The sequence below is a fragment of the Rhinoraja longicauda genome, chromosome 29, assembly GCF_053455715.1.
Source record: "Rhinoraja longicauda isolate Sanriku21f chromosome 29, sRhiLon1.1, whole genome shotgun sequence".
NCBI classification, from domain to species: domain Eukaryota; kingdom Metazoa; phylum Chordata; class Chondrichthyes; order Rajiformes; family Arhynchobatidae; genus Rhinoraja; species Rhinoraja longicauda.
Window position 1 is genome coordinate 23,812,369 of NC_135981.1, and position 19,210 is coordinate 23,831,578.

The 19,210-nt window shown below is 44.8% G+C and overlaps 1 protein-coding gene across 2 annotated transcripts in view; it reads right to left on the reverse strand.

The window, feature by feature from the left end:
* Nucleotides 1-411: 411 nt before the first annotated feature.
* Nucleotides 412-19,210, reverse strand: part of LOC144607774 (anion exchange protein 2-like) — a 56,349-nt gene continuing 37,550 nt past the window's right edge. For both annotated transcript variants that reach the window (XM_078424834.1, XM_078424833.1), the window contains 8 exons: nt 18,870-19,064; nt 17,548-17,727; nt 15,303-15,392; nt 12,424-12,581; nt 9,834-10,087; nt 8,304-8,473; nt 6,217-6,390; nt 412-4,050 (listed from right to left, as the gene is read on the reverse strand). In XM_078424834.1, coding sequence (XP_078280960.1) covers nt 3,970-4,050; nt 6,217-6,390; nt 8,304-8,473; nt 9,834-10,087; nt 12,424-12,581; nt 15,303-15,392; nt 17,548-17,727; nt 18,870-19,064 — 1,302 coding nt within the window. In that variant the 3' untranslated portion in view covers nt 412-3,969. The remainder of the gene's footprint in view (nt 4,051-6,216; nt 6,391-8,303; nt 8,474-9,833; nt 10,088-12,423; nt 12,582-15,302; nt 15,393-17,547; nt 17,728-18,869; nt 19,065-19,210) is intronic.

The following is a 19,210-nucleotide window of genomic DNA, read 5'->3' on the forward strand; positions in this document are numbered from 1 at the left end:
TGGGGACCTGGCGTGGGGGGAGGGGGAAGAACAATGGACAATGGGGACCCAGTGTGGGGGACTGCCATGAAGGAGGGGGGATGGGGGGAGAACAAAAGGGGACCTGGCGAGTGGAATTTCTAACTTTGTAAGCGCCCTTTAAGGGGGACGCACGCAAAGGATTTCACTGTAACTTGTCACATGTGACAAAGTATTCAATTCGATTCAATTCAATTCGAGAAGAGGTTGAAAGGATTTTGTGCTTGGATGGAAACCTTGATTTGATGTTGCAGTCAGATCAGTCATGATATTACGAAACGACAGAGCAGGTTAAAGAGGCCAACTTCTAATTCGTGTGCTTCAGAAAATCATCGTTTCATAAATATTGGAAACTGCAGGCAAAAACTGAATAGCTGAGATTAATTGAGCGCATATCTTTATTTAGAAAAAGACAATCCAGTCTGAAAGAGTAATCACATCATAAGCAATCATCGAAAATTATTTATTATCGAGGTGATGTCTACATCTCCATTGTAAATTTCCCCGGTGTGAGACGAATAAAGGAATATATTTTTATTATCCCATTACATTTCAGAAAATGTACACAATATTTGAATATAAAAGGGAAAATGATTAACTGTACAATTTCACCAGAGCTTGTCCACATATAGAACAATTCTAAATGAACCTTTTCAAAAAGGCATATTGTCTTTTGTTTTTATTATGCTTTTCTTTCATTGTATGAACAGTCTAAAAGTGCCCAATCCAAGTCCAGGAAGTAATTCCTGCCTTACCTATAATCGAATAAGTGGTGAAAATTGTAATAACTCAATTAAAATGTAAATGTGTCAAAATATGGATATTTAAAAACGTGGGATGTATCATCAAAGCAATTTAATGGAATGGAATCGATGCTAAAATTGAGCAGTGTAAGCACGTCACAAAATAAGACACACACAAAAGATTCAGGCACCTTCACTCATAATTATTGTTATTAAAAGATCATATTTCCCTTGGTTAAAATTCTCGAGAGAACAAGAAATTGCATTAATTTTGAACTCAGCCACTTATATAAAACATAAATCAGCATTTCAATGTAAAGGAAAAGCCTCTTAAAGTCTGAAGGATAGAGTCTCTGAAGCATCTTGTAATGAAATGGTTGCTAACCACTCAGAATTATATTGATGGAGGGGTGGTGGGAGAGGTTGGCCCTTTTCACAATGGACAGGCGAGGATTGGAAAGCTTGAGACACCAGACCCTCACCTGTTGAGAATATGAGAGTTTTAGTTTTAAGGAAATTTGGGAACATCCAGAATCCCACTCTGAAGAGGAAAGTCCCAATCTCCAAAAAGTACATAGAGCTCTGTTTCATAATAAGTCATATATGTCATAGGAGCAGATTTGGTCATTCTGCCCATCGAGTTTACCCTGTCATTCATTCAAGGGTGGCACGGTAGCGCAGCGGTAGAGTTGCTGCTTTACAGCGAATGCAGCGCCGGAGACTCAGGTTCGATCCTGACTATGGGTGCTGCACTGTAAGGAGTTTGTACGTTCTCCCCGTGACCTGCGTGGGTTTTCTCCGAGATCTTCGGTTTCCTCCCACACTCCAAAAGACGTACAGGTATGTAGGTTAATTGGCTGGGTAAATGTAAAAAAAAAATAAAAAAATTGTCCCTAGTGGGTGTAGGTTAGTGTTAATGTTACGGGGATCGCTGGGCGGCACGGACTTGGTGGGCCGAAAAGGCCTGTTTCCGGCTGTATATATATGATATGATGATATCTATCTTTCTCTCTCAACCCCATTCTCCTGGCCTCTCCCCATCACCCTGACACCCTTGCTAATCAAGAAACTGTCAATCTTCACCTTAAAAATACCCACCTCCATCCAAGGACCCAAACAATCTTTCCAGGTGAGGCAGAGGTTAACCTGCACCTCCTCCAACCTCATCTATTGTATTGCTGTTCCAGATGTCAACTTCTCTACATCGGCGAAACCAAACGCAGGCTCGGCGATCGTTTCCCTCAACACTTTCGCTCAGGCTGCCTTAACCAACCAGATCTCCCGGTGGCTGAGCACTTCAACTGCCCCTCCCACTCCCAGTCTGACCATTCTGTCATGGGCCTCCTCCATTGTCATAGTGAGGCCCATCGCAAATTGGAGGAACAGCATCTCATATTTCACTTGGGCAGTTTACACCCCAGCGGTACATTGATTTCTCTAACTTCAGATAGTTCCTCTGTCCCTCTCTTTCCCCTCCCCTTCCCAGTTCTCCCACTGTCTTCCTGTCTCCAACTACATCCTATCTTTGTCCCACCCCCTCCCCTGACATCAGTCTGAAGAAGGGTCTCGACCCGAAATGTCACCCATTCCTTCTCTCCTGAGATGCTGCCTGACCCGCTGTGTTACTCCAGTATTTTGTGATACCTTCGAGCTGCCAGAGGGGGTAGTTGAGGCAGTTATTATAACATTTAAAAGAGGGATATGGGCCAAACGTGGGCAGGTGGAACTAGTGTAGATAGGGTACCTTGGTCGGCATGGTCAAGTTGGGCCGAAGGGCTCGTTTACATGCTGTAATACTCTACGACCCTATGACTAACCTACAATAATTCACATTTCCTCCTCATCTCTTCTGTTACCTGGTTTGATCTCTTTTCCCCCTCCCACTGCCTTTACTTTACTTTAGAGATACAGCACGGAAACAGGCCCTTCAGCCCGCCGAGACCGCACCGACTAGCGATCACCCCGTACACCCGCACTATCCTGCACACTCGGGACAATTTTCAATTTTACCAAAACCAATTAACGTCGTTGGAGTGTGGGGGGAAGCCGGATCACCCGGAGTAAACCTACAGGGTCACGGGGAGAACATTCGAACATTAGAGACAGCGCCCATAGTGAGGATCGGAACGGGATCTCTGGCGCTGTAAGGCAGCAACTCTACCGCTGCGCCACTGTGCTGTCCCATTGCATTCAGATAACATGATCGACCTGCAGCTTCACACATAAATATTCATGTCATTCTGTATTGTTGTTTCTTGGTGTTATTGTTTGCTATGTGCAGTGACCACAGGTATGAAACAGAGCAAAATGGAAAAAGAAATTCAACAGTACTCCCATCTCCTGACTTTGTAGTTTGTTCGCTCACCTCTGACCCGCCAGAAATACTCACTCCACTATCACGTCCACTCCCTACAAATATTAGGGCGCAGGAAAAAAACCATATTAGCTCACGTAAAAACAAAATAATAGTTTGCAGGGATGTAATTAGTTTGAGAGGAAAGGTTAGTAATGTGACAGCAATGCTCCCATGGAGACAACTGCAGACGCATGGAGCAAACTGCAGATGCTGGTGTCTGCAGCAAAAGCAGATTGCAGGAGGGACTCAGTGGAACAGTCAGCATCCGTGAAAAGAAATGGACAGATGACATTTTGAGTCAGGACCCATCTTCAATCTCATGAAGGGTTTCCAACTTGAAACGTCGTCTGTCCATTTCCTCCACACACTGTATGCCGTCTGATCTGCTGAGTTGCTCCCACAATCTGTTTTTCGTTCATGATCGCTGTTGGTTTAGTTAGTTGCAGCTAGAGTACTACTATCATAGAAAATGGAATCAGAATGGGCAACGAGATTTTAAATGTGTTAAATGGAACAAACGATGAATGTCTCACTAGTATAACATTCTGGGATCTTGGGCAGAGAGTGTAAAGTTGTACTATTGTCATCCAGTCTATTATCTTTTACTTAAACATGGGTACGTCAGTCTGTATTTTGATAAATATGTTGCCATGGCAACGGCGTGACTTCATTTAGTCCCTGGTACTGGGATGTTATTGTGTGTTGACAATTGTACAACTTTGAAACTCACTACCCCTCCCTTTTGGCTTTCACCAAATCACAAAGGAACATAAGTAGGACAACGTTGACAGGTTTTGTTGTTTCTTAAGTTGTAATGAGTTAATGGTTATGTCCTGAATTAGTTTGGGGTCCTTAGGATGGCATTGGTATCTCATCATAAACGTCCTTCCCACTCTGCTCATCAAATGTAGCTTCCACTTCGTCGCTATCCAGCTTCATAACAAAAATAAAAACATTGTTACTTCACTGCATTTCTGAACCTGTATAAACCCCACCAGCTTGGTGATGGTGGTAAATTGGAGGTATCATAGAACATCGCACGGTACAGCACAGGAGCAGGCCCTTCAGCCCACAACGTCTGTGCCGAACATGACCCCACGTTAAACTAGTCTCCTCAGTCTGCACGTGATCCATATCCCACCGTTCTCTGCAAACAAAATCGGTACTGATAGTACAGCGGGAAGAAATCTAATCTTCCAGACTGTGAAAATTGGGGGCTCTGTGAAAAGCAGGGCTCCAGGGAAGATACAGGAGAGTATAGGATGGGGAAGAATAGACTGGGAGATGGCATTAGACCCATTGCACACGTCAATAATAGGCCAACAACACATGTGAGGATTCTCCCCAGTTGTTGTAAGACTATCAGAACTAGTTGTATTCTGGAAAATACTTGCAATTTAGAATGTACATGGGACATTGTTGATTGCTTTGTATTTTTCTTCAGCTAACAGTTGCATCCTGAATAAGTTTGAAGTCCTTACGATATCATTGGTATCTCATCGTAAACATCTTGTCTTTTCTTCATGTGTAAAGGGACAATTGAAGTTGTCATCAAAAATAAATTATCAATTAATGTTTACCTAGATGTAAAGCTAGAAGGAACATGTTGTCCATGTGCTTATTGGTGGGAAACTTCTACTAGAGTGGCAACCTTCACCCCAAAATCACCTTTTCACTCTTTTCCATCAGAGTTGAACCGAATGGGAAAAGGGAGAAGAGAAAATGGCGATGTCTTCTCAATCTCAGCACTGAAAGAACAATCCTTTATTTTGAAACAGTGATTCCCGATTCTAGACACCTCAGTCAGGAGAAATTTATGTTTAAGCCATTTTAAGAATTTTGAGTGTATCAATGAAATCATCTCTCATTCCTCTAAATTCTAGGCAGCTGAGGCTTCTGATAGATTCTAACATGGTATTATAAGAAAATAACTGCAGATGCTGATACAAATCGAAGGTATTTATTCACAAAATGCTGGAGTAACTCAGCAGGTCAGGCAGCATCTCAGGAGAGAAGGAATGGGTGACGTTTCGGGTCGAGACCCTTCTTCCGACTGAAGAAGGGTCTCGACCCGAAACATCACCCATTCCTTCTCTCCTGAGATGCTGCCTGACCTGCTGAGTTACTCCAGCATTTTGTGAATAAATGCCTTCGATTCTAACATGGTGCACGGTTCCAAATAGAAATGCAGCAGACTTTGTTTAGCTAAGTAGAGAAATCTTGTCTGTCAATGAAACAGCTTTTTCTCCATCTCTTATACTTCTATAACTAACAGTCAAAGTTCAAAGATAACTGACATTTTAATGCCCTATTCTTTTTCCCTTGGTTATTCAAAGCAGAATACTTTAATACCTATAATAATTTAACTCCTCAGATGTCTAAGGAAATTCAGCAATAACTCTTACCGATAAGTCTTACCAATGTCTACAGATGCACTCGGGAAAGCTCCTTATTGGGATGCATCACAGCTTGGTTTAGCAACTAGTCTGTACGAGGCCATAAGTTGTGAATTTATCAGTCAATCGCACAAACCAACCTCACCCCCCCCCATCCACCAATTGACTTCATCTGCACTTCACGATGCCTCAGGAAAGCAGCCAACATCATCAAGGGCCACTCACACCCAGCCATTCCCTCTCCTCCCCTCTCCCATTGAGCAGAAGATACAGCAGTATAGCATATATCACCAGATTAGAGAACAGCATCTTCCCTGCTGTTATCAGACTGTTGAATGGCCCTGTTAGAAGATGCTGGATTCCAAGTCCACCAACCTACCTTGTTGTGGTCTACACTTTTAAAATATCTGCACTTTCTCTCCAGCTGTCGCACAGTATTTTGCATTCTATTTCCTTCATCATATTGCGCCACATACAGTTTGATTGTATGTATGATTTGATTTGCCTGGATTCACGAAGCAAAGATTTTCACTGTATCTCCAGACACGTGATAATAATCACCCAATACCAATAATGGCGGTTGAGGATCATACCCTGGTCTGGATAACAAAGTGCCTTCACCATAGAGATTAGCATGGAAATCAACATCTTTTAAAGAAGAAAAGTTTGGAAATATTTCTTCCTCGCGCATTTGGATACTTACACTTTTCATCTCCACTGGTGAGAAAATCATGCGCAGTGCAAACATTCTGAGGGGGACGGTAAGAATGAGCAAGAAGGGAAAAGCCAGTGAGAGCCTAGATTTGTTGACCACCCACAGAATCACAATGCAGAGTAGCTGGATTACCGTAAAGATGTGCATGCGTCGGGTGCGCACCTAGGTAAAAGAGAGACACAGAAACATTCAAAAATTGTGATTTGGAATGATGAAAGAAACATACAATCCCGAAAGAAATAATCCAACATAACATTGTGACGGCATAGTGGCACAGCGGTAGATTTGCTGTCTTAAAGCGGCAGAGACCCGGCTTTGATCCTGACTACGAATGCTGTCTGTACAGTGTTTGTACATTTCCCCCTGACCGCGTGCGTTTTCTCTGGGTGCTCCGGTTTCCTCCCACCCTCCAAAGGTTTACAGGTTAATTGTCTTCGGTAAATATTGTAAACTTGTCTCGAGTGTGTAGAACAATGCTAGTGGAGGGGGCTGGCTGTTCGGTGCAGACTCGGTGGGCCCACTTTTGAAGTAATTTAAAATATTAAAGCAAACACAATTAAACAGTTATAACTTGCATTGTTGTTCCTTTCTACCCGGCAGCTGTACACTCTTCATTCAAATGCAAGAGCTTGTAGATCCTGGGCCAAGATCCCAGAACGATTCCCCATTGCAAGCGTCAGGAAGTTTCAGTCTGCTCTTGTTCCACTGTTGGTTTTCATGCCCAGTCCAATGGCAGAATGTAGCCAAGGAACATTCAGAACCATTTAAAACTTGACCGCTCAATCAGGTGTCAGCAGCTTTTGGGGCAGTGTTGGAGAGCAATTTCTTTCCCATTGCATTCAATGCAGCTTTGCCACTGCAGTGCATCCTACCAGTTGGCCTTCAGAGTGCATTGAGCCCACAGCCCTTCCTCACCCACATTTGGTAAGATGGGGCAAAAGGTGATAGCGTGCCTCAATTGTAGACAGTGAACCCTGGAGCGACTAGGAGCGACTAGGACAGACTGGAGCGACTAGGCCTATATACACTGGAATTTAGAAGGATGAGAGGGGATCTTATCGAAACGTATAAGATTATTAAGGGGTTGGACACGTTAGAGGCAGGAAACATGTTCCCAATGTTGGGGGAGTCCAGAACCAGGGGCCACAGTTTAAGAGTAAGGGGTAGGCCATTTAGAACGGAGATGAGGAAAAACTTTTTCAGTCAGAGAGTTGTGAATCTGTGGAATTCGCTGCCTCAGAAGGCAGTGGAGGCCAATTCTCTGAATGCATTCAAGAGAGAGCTAGATAGAGCTCTTATGGATAGCGGAGTCAGGGGGTATGGGGAGAAGGCAGGAACGGGGTACTGATTGAGAATGATCAGCCATGATCACATTGAATGGCGGTGCTGGCTCGAAGGGCCGAATGGCCTACTCCTGCACCTATTGTTTATTGTCTATAACCCGTGGAAGCGAAATCTGGGCTAATGTAGATTTCAAGCAAATAATACACAGAAATTGAAACAAAATGAGAGAAAAAAATAAATTTTAAAAAGAAATGGAGATAAGGGACTGAAAGACAGAATAAAAAGAATTGCAGCTACTTTTTCAAAGTCTTCATTATTACCATCAGAAGGAATGAAGTTCATTTTCATTTCACTACACATTTATGTGTATGTGACAAATAAATGACTATCGACTATTGACTATTGATAACGTGAAGGTTAATTTTCAGTGTTGGAGAGGTTTTATGGCAATAAGTAAAGCTTTACAGCATTAAAAAAAATTGTAGCAGTGGAATGAACAGGCCCTTGCATTTAATGATGCTTCTATTAAATATCTATCACCTCCTTATGTTATATAATGCCAGCCCCATGTTTTTCAGCTGAGCTTTTTGGTAAGATGCTTTTAGCCCAACATCTAAAGAGTAAGGCATCTTGGATCAGAAAGTCCTAATTTCTGCATGTTAGTGCATAAGTGCAGTTGCTGCCCAATGCAGTCTTTAATACTGATAAACACTGAAAGTATTTGTACTTTGGCTAGACAATAATCTGTCCCATTGTGAATAGTAACAGACATATTTAAGACAAGCACTTACCTTGCGTACATAGCCAAGGTCTGGGTGATACTTAGGTGGAATGAAAAACAGTAGCAAACGATCAAACAGCTGGATTCCATTCAAAGATGTCACTCCCATGTACAAAAAGATTCCAAACAGGACAGCGAGCGGGATATTGCGGAGGACATTTCCAATCAGAATGGACAGACCTGGAAAAGGAATCCATTTACAACATTGAGTTCCAGCGGCTGACTAGCAGTCTGTCCGTCTTTTTTTTGTTGAGTGTCGGTGTTGGGATGATTTTTATATATATTTTTTTGGTTGTGTATGTGTGGGAGGGGGTGGTGGTGTGTGGGTGGGTGGGTGTGGGGAACTTTTCTCTTCCTCACGGCGCGGGGTGCGGCTCGGCTGCGGGGCCTAACATCCCCCGGTGCGGCTCGGCCGCTGGACTTTACATCCCGGTGCGGCTTGGCCGCTGGACTTTACATCCCGGTGCGGCTTGGCCGCTGGACTTACATCGCCCGGTGCAGCTCGGCTGCGGGGCTTAACACCGCCCGGTGCAACTCGGCTGCGGGACTTTACATCGCCCGGTGCAGCTCGGCTGCGGGGCTTAACACCGCCCGGTGCAACTCGGCTGTGGGGCTTAACACCGCCCGGTGCAACTCGGCTGCGGGACTTTACATCGCCCGGTGCAGCTCGGCTGCGGGGCTTAACACCGCCCGGTGCAGCTCGGCTGTGGGGCTTAACACCGCCCGGTGCAACTCGGCTGCGGGACTTAACACCGCCCGGTGCGGCTCGGCTGCGGGACTTTTCACCGCTGGTGCGGCTCGGCTGCGGGACTTAACACCGCCCGGTGCGGCTCGGCTGCGGGACTTTTCACCTGGTGCGGCTCGGCTGCGGGACTTAGCTGCGCAAGGCTTGGTCGCGGGGCCTTTCATCGCCCGGTTCGGCCGCGAGACGTTTCAGCGCCCGGTGCGGGGACTGTGCGGGTCGGTCGGGGACGAGCTGTCTGTCCGTGGGCGTGGGGAAGAGAGGGGAAGTTTTGTTGCCTCCATCACAGTGAGGGGGTGTTTGGAGTCACTGTGATGGACGTTTGTGTTGGGGTCATGTGTCTTGTGTTCTTTTTTTTTTCTATGACTGCTATGTAGTTTCGTTCGGTACTTCGGTACCGAACGACAAATAAAGCTCTGTTATACTGTTATACTGTTATATATTGACACCCTGCACTCATAATATGTTTCCATGAATACCTCAGATCGGATTATTTTTACGCTTTCCATGTAGTGTTCCAAGTGTAGACATAGAGTCACCTGCTCAAGGGCAACTAGGATGGCAAACAAAGTTAACTAAGCTAGTGAAGAAGACACAAGGGTTAGAGTAACAGCAGGCCAGGTAGCATCACTGGAGAACATGGATGGGTGACGTTTCGGGGTGAGACCCTGCTTCGGACTCACCACGCTGGTAATGCCAAGACCTGACGAGGTTTAATGTATTAGCCACATATTTTATAGGAAGGAAGAGTAACTAAATATCCATTTCAATTCTGCCAACCTTTCCATTTTTGCTCACCGATTAGAATGGCAACAATAAATCCAGTTATCCTTTGTTCCTTAACTTCTTGAATCTGGGGCTTGTGGCCTGGGGGAACAGATTTGCTCATCACAGTCAGGGCATTGCAGTGAGTGACAGTCCTCACAGTGGCAGCACTCAGGCAAGGCACTCCGAAAAGAGCAGCAATTCCACCCATCAGCACAATCAGTAGCAAGTCCAAGTGAAACCCAGAGCCTTTCACCATTTTTCGATCCGGCTTACTAACAATGAGCCTGTGAGAAACAAAGAACAGATGAGATTGATAGCAACGTCAACACAAAGTCATTATTTGCTGCATTGTTTTCCTTATATTAAACTTTAACTTAGAAAACAGATGCAAGGTGGCGTAGTGGTAGAGTTGCTGCCTTACAGTGCCAGGGAACCAGGTTCAATCCCGACTTATGGGTGCTGTCTGTAATGAGTTTGTACATTCTTCCCGTGTCCTGCATGGGTTTCTCTGAATTTTTTTTTAGTTTAGTTTAGAGATACAGTGCGGAAACAGGCCCTTTGGCCCACTGGGTCTGCGCCGACCAACGATCCCCGCACATTAACACTATCCTACACCCACGAGGAACCATTTTTACATTTACCAAGCCAATTAACCTACAGGTTTGCAGGTTAATTGGCTTGGTATAAATGTAAATTGTCCTCTGTGTGTGTAGGATGGAGTTAATGTCTGGGGAACGTTGGTCGTTGCATACCTTGATGGGCCGAAGGGCCTGTTTCCGCACTGTATCTCTAAACTACAAAAACACAAATCCCTTGGTGCTCAGTTAAAACCTTATCTTGGCCAAAGATAGATTCTAAGACAAAGTGAAATGGGTTCAAAAGCTTCTTCAACTAAGTTAGATTCTGAAAACTCCTTATATTGTGAGGAGAAAGTGATCAAAGGATTTAATGAGCAAATTCCACATGATGGTGCCTGGATTACTGAAGACCATTAATTCCTTGGCTCATAGCTTTCCTTGTGATGGTGTCTGCTGGTACGGTTATACCGGCACCTCTAACGAGTTTCAAACTGGATTTTCAATTTAAAAATTTTTTTTAATATGACAAGAGGATTACTAAAGTTTAAAAAATGAAATGTATTAATTAACTTTAAGTGGTCAGGCCCTTCAAGAGCCTAAGCATCTTCAAGGACAACAATCCACTGTGGACACCCATAGCAAGGAACAATATGAGTACCAGCACCTTTTTATTTACAGAGAAAACTGCATAGACTTTAGACTTTAGCCTTTAGAGATACAGCACAGAAACAAGCCCTCCACCCCATCGAGTCCGCGCCGACCAGCGATCGCCTTTGTACACCAGCACTATCCTACACACCAGGGACAATTTACACTTTTTATCAAAGCCATTTATCCTACAAATCTGTATGTCTTTGGAGTGTGAGAGGAAACTGGAGCAGCCGAGAAAACCCATGCAGTCACAGAGAGAACGTACAAACACCATACAGACAACACCCATAGTCAGGATTGAACCCGGGTCTCCGGCGCTGTAAGGCAGATATCTACCGCTACATGACTGCGTTGCCTCATAGGATAGAGGGTGGAGGGGGTGTTGGGGTGAGGGTGCAAGGTGTTGCAGATGGAACAGAGGCAAAGGAGCAGAGATTGCAGGGCTGGGCATGATTAAATCTCTGGGGCCTTGCAGAGGTGGACGAAGTACAAGACAATGAGGGAGTTTAAACAGGTTAAGTTTATAAAGGGTAGAGAATGAAAGACCAGACAAACACTTTCACAAATACTGTCGAAATTACTGAGCGTTTCCAACAGATTCTACTTTTAGTTCAGATTTCGAGCTCCTGCAGTTGTTGTAATTTTCATTTACAAGAGATTTAGTTTAGTGTATTGCCACATGTACCGAGGTACAGTGAAAAGCTTTTTGTTGCGTGCTAACCAGTCAGCGGAAAGACCAGACATGATTACAATCAGTGCGCCATCTTGACGTTCGGTCAGGAAATAACAAAAGGATGGATGAGAGAACGTAAATTTATAACAGCAATGGGGAATAGCTGGATAACAATATATGCTCCATTGATTACGAACTTCAATCTAAATTACCAATCAATAAAATCAGTATTGACCAATAAATAATATAGTGACACAAGAAACTGCTGATGCTGGAACTTGAACAAAACACAAAGGAGCTCTCAATGGACCAGACAGCATCTGGGGAGGGACAACAAATAAAATCTTTGAATTTCTGACCTCTACATGTAATTCTACAAACAGTTGGGAGGATAAGCAAAACTCACAAAGCAACCCTTAAGGTGTTCAAATAAGAAGTTTGAAAGTTAACTAATTTCTTGAATAGATTGATGAATTCATTAAATGCTGGAGTAACTCAGCGGGACAGGCAGTATCACTGGAGAGAAGAAATGGGCGACGTTTCAGGTCAAAAGCCTTCTTCAGACCCTTCTTCAGATGTTTCCTGAATAATTGCACTTCTCTGTGTGGCTTTCAGTCAGAGAAAACGCTCCAATGCATTTGACGGCGATATTTTAGGCTGGGATTCAGCATTACTTCCCAGTCCCTCAGGCCTCAGATATTTTGATGAAAACACTTACGTTGTGATCTGAGATTCCATGAAGATAAGGATGATAATTAGCATGGCGGGAACAACTGAGGCGGGCATCATCCAATAGGGAACTCCTTTAAGAGGGTGGATAAACCAAGTTCTATTTTGGTAGTTTGTCACCTGAAGACCATCTGGAACGTTGAGTTTCTATAATGAAAAGAGTTAGGTTGCATGTAATGAGAGTACACTAACCACCATTATTGACTACGTAGACACAAACAGCTGGAGTAACTCAATGGGTCGGACAGCATCTATGGAGAAAAGGAATAGGTGACGTTTCGTATCGAGACCCTTCTTCAAACTGAGAGTCAGGGAAACTAGAGATACAGACAGTGATTTCGAGAGAATTAGAACAAATGAATGAAAGATATGCAAAAAAGTAACAATGATAAAGGGAACAGGTCATTTGTCGCTGCGGGCTAGGTGAAAACGAGTTACAGATAATGAAACTCACCAGGATGACAGTGAAACTAGTACAATGACTAGGGTGGAGGAGGGACTGAGAGAGAGGGTTGCAAGGGTTACTTGAAGTTAGAGAAATCAATATTCATACCGCTGGATTGTAAGCTGCCCAAGCAAAATATGAGGTGCCATTCCTCCAATTGGCATTTGACCTCACTCTGACAATGGAGGAGGCCCAAGACGGAAAGGTCAGTGTGGGAATGGGAAGGGGAATTAAAGTGTTTGCCAACCAGGAGATCAGGTAGGTTTAGGCGGACTGAGCGAAGGTGTTCAGCGAAACGGTCGCCCAGTCTACAGCTGGTCTCGCCGATGTATAAGAGTCCACACCTGGAACAACGGATACAGTAGATGAGGTTGGAGGAGGTGCAAGTGAACCTCTGCCTAACCTTAAAGGACTGTTGGGGTCTAACTGGACAGAGTTGAGGGAGGAGGCATAGGGACAGATGTTGCATCTCCTGCAGTAGCAGGGGAAGGTACCTGGGGAGAGGGGGGTTTGGGTGGGAAGGGATGAGTTAATTAGGGAGTTGCGGAGGGAACGGCCTCTGCAGAAGGCAGAAAGGGGTGGAGGTGGGAAGATGTGGCTAGTGGGGGGATCCCATTGGAGGTGGCAAAAACGTCAGAGGCTGTTGGGGTGGAAGGTAAGGACTGGGGGACTCTGTCCCTGTTGCGACTAGGGGGAGGGGGAGCAAGGGCAGAGCTGTGGGGTACTGCGGAGCCACGTGTGAGGGCCTCATCTATGATAGAAGAGGGGAACCCCTGTTCCCTAAAGAATGAGGACATCTCAGATGTCCTGGTATGGAACACCTCATCTTGGGCGCAGATGCAGCGTAGACAGAGGAATAAAGTCTTTGCTCGAGGCAGGGAGGGAAGAAGTGTAGTCTAAATAGTTGTGGGAATCAGTGGGTTCATAATAAACCAAAAGACTATTTTCAGTTTAGTTTAGTTTAGTGTGGTTTAGTTTAGTGTGGTTTAGTTTAGTGTGGTTTAGTTTAGTGTGGTTTAGTTTAGTGTGGTTTAGTTTAGTGTGGTTTAGTTTAGTGTAGTTTAGTTTACAGATAGAGCACAGAAACAGGCCCTTGGGCTCACGGAGTCCGGGCCAACTACTAACACTATCCTACACACACTAGGGACAATTTAGAATTATACTTAGCCAATTAACCTACAAACCTGTATGTCTTCGGAGTGTGGGAGGAAACCGGAGCACGCCAAGAAAACCCACAGGGAGAATCGTACAAACAGCACCCATACTCAGGATCAAACCCGGGTCTCTGGCACTGTAAGGCAGCACCTCTACCGCCTGGCTACTGTGCTGCCCGACAGGAAGGAAGGTGGAGGGGGTGTTGGGGTGAGGGTGCAAGGTGCTACAAATGGAACAGAGGCAAAGGAGCAGAGATTGCAGGGCTGGGCATGTTTAAATCTCTGGGACTTTGCAGAGGTGGACGAAGTACAAGACAATGAGGGAGTTTAAACAGGTTAAGTTTATAAAGGGTAGAGAATGAAAGACCAGACAAACACTTTCACAAATACTGTCGGAATTGCTGAGTGTTTCCAGCAGTTTCTGTTTTTAGTTCAGATTCCGATCATCTGCAGTCATTTTGATTATCATTTGCATGAGATAGGTGGAATAGTTTTGGTTTTGAGTTTTAGTTTGGCACATTGTCACCTGTACCGAGGTACAGCGAAAAGCTGGTGAGCTGCATGGGAGCACGGGAACTGGGGTCCTGGCGAATTGGATGGGGGAGGACGAACTGGGGTCTTGGTGAGTGGAATAGGAGGGGGGGTCTGGGTTCTGGCAGGTTGGGAGGCAGCACTGGAACCTAATCCCAAGTCAGAAGGTCCGGCAGAAATGGGGCCCCACAGGTGAATGGATGCGTGTGAGTTCGGAAGGGAGCGCTGCAAATATTACCTGGTGAGTCACGCGCCCTACTATTGGGATGTCTGATCGTGAGTTATCGGAATTATAACACAGCTGCCTCAATAGAGCTGACTGTAAATTTTTCCATGTAAGTACAAAGAAATGATGAAGAGTAACTAAGATTCTGAGCTTTAAACTGCTAATTCGGCTGGGTAAATTCTAATATCGAGACCAATCATATTTGTTGATCCAGCTGAGAAGGCCGCAGCCACCTGCCATGAATCTAACCTTCCAATTGGTGCCAATTGACATCAAATCTGATCAGTCACGTATACCAGAGTTTTGTCAGTGTTCCTGCTATCTGAAGGCTTTACAGAACCAAGCTAGCATTCACTCCAATGAGACATTTTGGAGATGACGACTCCAGAAACACTTGCTTATTGCTACTCCCCAAAAGAACCACATTCTTCTCCCCCCCCCCCCCCAACCTGACACTTCATTTAAGCAAGAGAACCTTTATCAAGTGGATGATTATCAGTGAGTCTATTAACCTGGGTATAGGTCTCCTTCAAGAGGTAGTCCACCGACACCATGGTCAGGATGGCAATGGGAACGCCAAAATCACCGATCATACGGCGGAACTGAAAGAAGGAAAAGAGAGGTGCATTAACAATAAAACTTAAACCAATGATAAAATGCCAGGTAAGCAAGCAATTGGCTAGGTGTTGTCTGAGTTTTGGTTGCAGATATGGGATTAGTTTAGTTTAGTTTAGAGATACAGCGTGGAAACAGGCCCTTTGGCCCACGGAGTCCACGCCGACCAGCGATGAGCATTATCCTACACACCAGGCCAATTTACCTACAAGTCTGCACGTCTTTGAAATTTGGGAGCAAACCGGAGCACCTGGAGAAAACCCAATAGGGTCACAGGGAGAACGTACAAACTCCTTACAGACAGCACCCATAGTCAGGATCGAACTCGGGTCTCCAGCGCTGTAAGTCAGCAACTCTACTGCTGTACCACTGTGCTGCCCCCTCAACCAAAGTTGCTCAATCAAAGTTTTCTCAATGAACTGTTAAAGGCTGGGGAGATGGCCGGTCCTTACCAAACTTAGGCAGTAAAGAAGTAATTAATGAATAACCTGAATCTTCATTCTATCAATGCAAAGCAAAACTACTATGTAGCAAAGTTCTCATCATCTGCTATTGGAGCAAATATTTCTATTAATTCCATAGTCATATGTAAACACACAGTCTCTTGCTCTGGAGTAGGGGAATCAAGAACCAAAGGACATAGGTTTAAGGTGAGAGGGGAAAGACTTAATAGGAACCTGAGGGGTAACTTTTTTACACAAAGTATGGTGGGTGTATGGAACGAGCTGCCAGAGGAGATAGTTTGAGTTGTTTGAGTTGGCCCAGAGAGGATTATTTGGCTGGTTGGGTTTGAGGAGATCTGGAAGACTGATCAACAAAAATAAATGTTGCGTATCTGATCTGCTTGGGATGGAGCAGCAAGGCTCATGAGATGGGTGATGTTGGACGTCAAGGCCTGGAGAGATGGTTTAGGTTAAGAAGCCTGGACATATGATTGGGGGAAGGGCAATCTTTATGTGTGTGAAGCACCAAAGAAATACAAAATTTAAAGATTTTCTGTTAATATGGATGATATTCATCAGCATCTCATTTGAACAAACATGATTTGTCTGGTTTTACTGACTATTTCAACAGACCTTGACCATAGAACTGCACAGTGGCGCAGCGGTAGAGTTGCTGCCTCATAGCGCCAGAGACCTCAGTTAGGTCCTGACTACGGGTGCTATCTGTACAGAGTTTATACATTCTCCCCATGACCTGCGTGTGTTTTCTCCAGGTGCTCCGGTTTCCTCCCACACTCCAAAGACGTATGGGTTTATCGGTTAATTGGCTTGGTAACATTGTAAATTATCACTAGTATGTGTAGGAAAGCGTTAATGTGCGGGGATCGCTGGTCGGCGCGGACTCAGTGGGCCGAAGGACGTGTTTCCATGCTGTATCTCTAAAACTAAAAACTCACATTTCGGAGGACCTAACAAGGTCCAATAACACTGCTGCGCTGGTCAAGAAGGCACAGCAATGACTGTTCTACCTAAGAACACTGAAAAAGTCTGGTCTACCCCAACAGCTGCTGACGACCTTCTACCGCTGCACCATAGAGAGCATCCTAACACATGGCATCCCTGTGTGGTACCTCAGCTGCACGGAGGCAGAAAGGAAAGCTCTTCAGCGGGTAGTCCATAGAGCTCAGAGGACCATCGGAACACAGCTACCAGCCTTGGAGGGCATCTACAACACACAATGCCTCAGAATAGCCACCAACATCCGCAAAGACTCTTCGCTCCCCTGCAACAGTCTGTTCGAACTCCTTCCATCGGGCAGACGATACAAGGCCTTCTACGCCCGCACCTCCAGACTCAGGAACAGCTTCATCCCCAGGGCCATAGCTGCTATGAACCGGTCCTGCTGAGCCGGATGGTCACATCGCACAGTGATCCGGCACAGATCTACTTGCACTTTATTTTGTCTTAAAACTGTTACAATTTGTTTCTTTGGGTTGTTGTTGTTTAAATTAATTAAATTATTGCATCGTATGGGAGGCGCATTCCCAATCTCGTTGTACCCCTGTACAATGACAATAAAGATATATTGTATTGTATTGTATTGTATTAAAACTGATATACGGACACAAACCGTTCATGAAACATTCGTGGCATGTTCAGCAAGTACCATTTTAACATTCTCAGCAGTAGAATTACTCACCACTCCTGGAAGAAACTGACTGTTTTTCAACTGCCTTAGGAAAATGGCAATGAAGAAGGTTCCGAACATCAGCACAAGGGACAGCAGCGCTGTGTTGGGATGTGGTGGCAGGTCAGCGTCTGCAGTTGGACCACTCGTACTTGTGTTGTAATGCTCAATCAGAGGGTGAGCTTTGAAAATCTGGGTTTGAAAATAAAATTGCAGCAGTGAGTGAAGAAAAGCTGGCGGCCATGTTGCTTCTTTCCTGAACGAAAACTGAGCCACCAATTCACTAACTTTTCATATCAACTGCTGAAAAGAGGACGGGCAGATCATTTGTGTAGGAAACATAGAAACATAGAAACATAAAAAATAGGTGCAGGAGTAGGCCATTCGGCCCTTCGAGCCTGCACCGCCATTCAATATGATCATGGCTGATCATCCAGCTCAGTAACCTGTACCCTGCCTCTCCATACCCCCTGATCCCTTTAGCCACAAGGGCCACATCTAACTCCCTCTTAAATATAGCCAATGAACTGGTCTCAACTACCTTCTGTGGCAGAGAATTCCACAGACTCACCACTCTCTGTGTGAAGAAATGTTTTCTCATCTCGGTCCTAAAAAACTTCCCCCTTATCCTTAAGCTGTGACCCCTGGTTCTGGACTTCCCCTACATCGGGAACAATCTTCCTGCATCTAGCCTCTCCAACCCCTTAAGAATTTTATATGTTTCTATAAGATCCCCCTTCAGTCTTCTAAATTCCAGCGAGTATAAGCCTAGTCTATCCAGTCTTTCTTCATATGAAAGTCCTGCCATCCCAGGGATCAATCTGGTGAACCTTCTCTGTACTCCCTCTAAGGCTAGAATGTCTTTCCTCAGATTAGGAGACCAAAACTGTACACAATACTCCAGGTGTGGTCTCACCAAGGCCCTGTACAACTGCAGCGGAACCTCCCTGCTCCTATACTCAAATCCTCTTGCTATGAATGGTAACATACCATTCGCGGTATGTTAGATGCTGGTTTAAACTGAAGATAGACACAAAATGCTGGAGTAACTCAGCGGGACAGGCAACATCTCTGGAGAGAAGGAATGGGTAACGTTTCAGGTCAGAAACCTTCTTCTTTCTGAAGAAGGGTCTTGACCCAAAACGTCACCCATTCCTTCTCTCCATAGATGCTGCCTGTCCCTCTGAGTTACTCCAGCATTTTGTGTCTATGAGCAGATCATTTGCTGATTTATTTCCTCTGCATCTTTGGGCTCCCTCCTTGCCATTGTCCCTCTAAGGCTCACTGTGCCTGGCTCACTGTTGTCTCACACGATAGAGTTTGTATGTACCCACCTTAAATAGCTTGTTGAAGGTTTCGTAGATGAAAATGAGGGAGATTAAGATGGAGAATATTTCCTGTGTAAAACGAGAAATGAATCGAACCAGGAAGCTGCCTTCAAAGGCGACAAGAAGAATCACAATAATAATCATCCAGAATCCAACCCATACGCGGGTACCCAGGTAGTCCACTTCGATCAATTCACAGAACTGTAAAACAAAAGGGTGACGTTAAAGATTTATTCAAAATCTTGCATGACAGTAGCCTCTTATAATCTGCTCCATTATAATCTGTATTTTGTTTTTTGGACATCTTTGGTGATACTCCATGTTGCATTCATGTGGAGTGCAGGAGG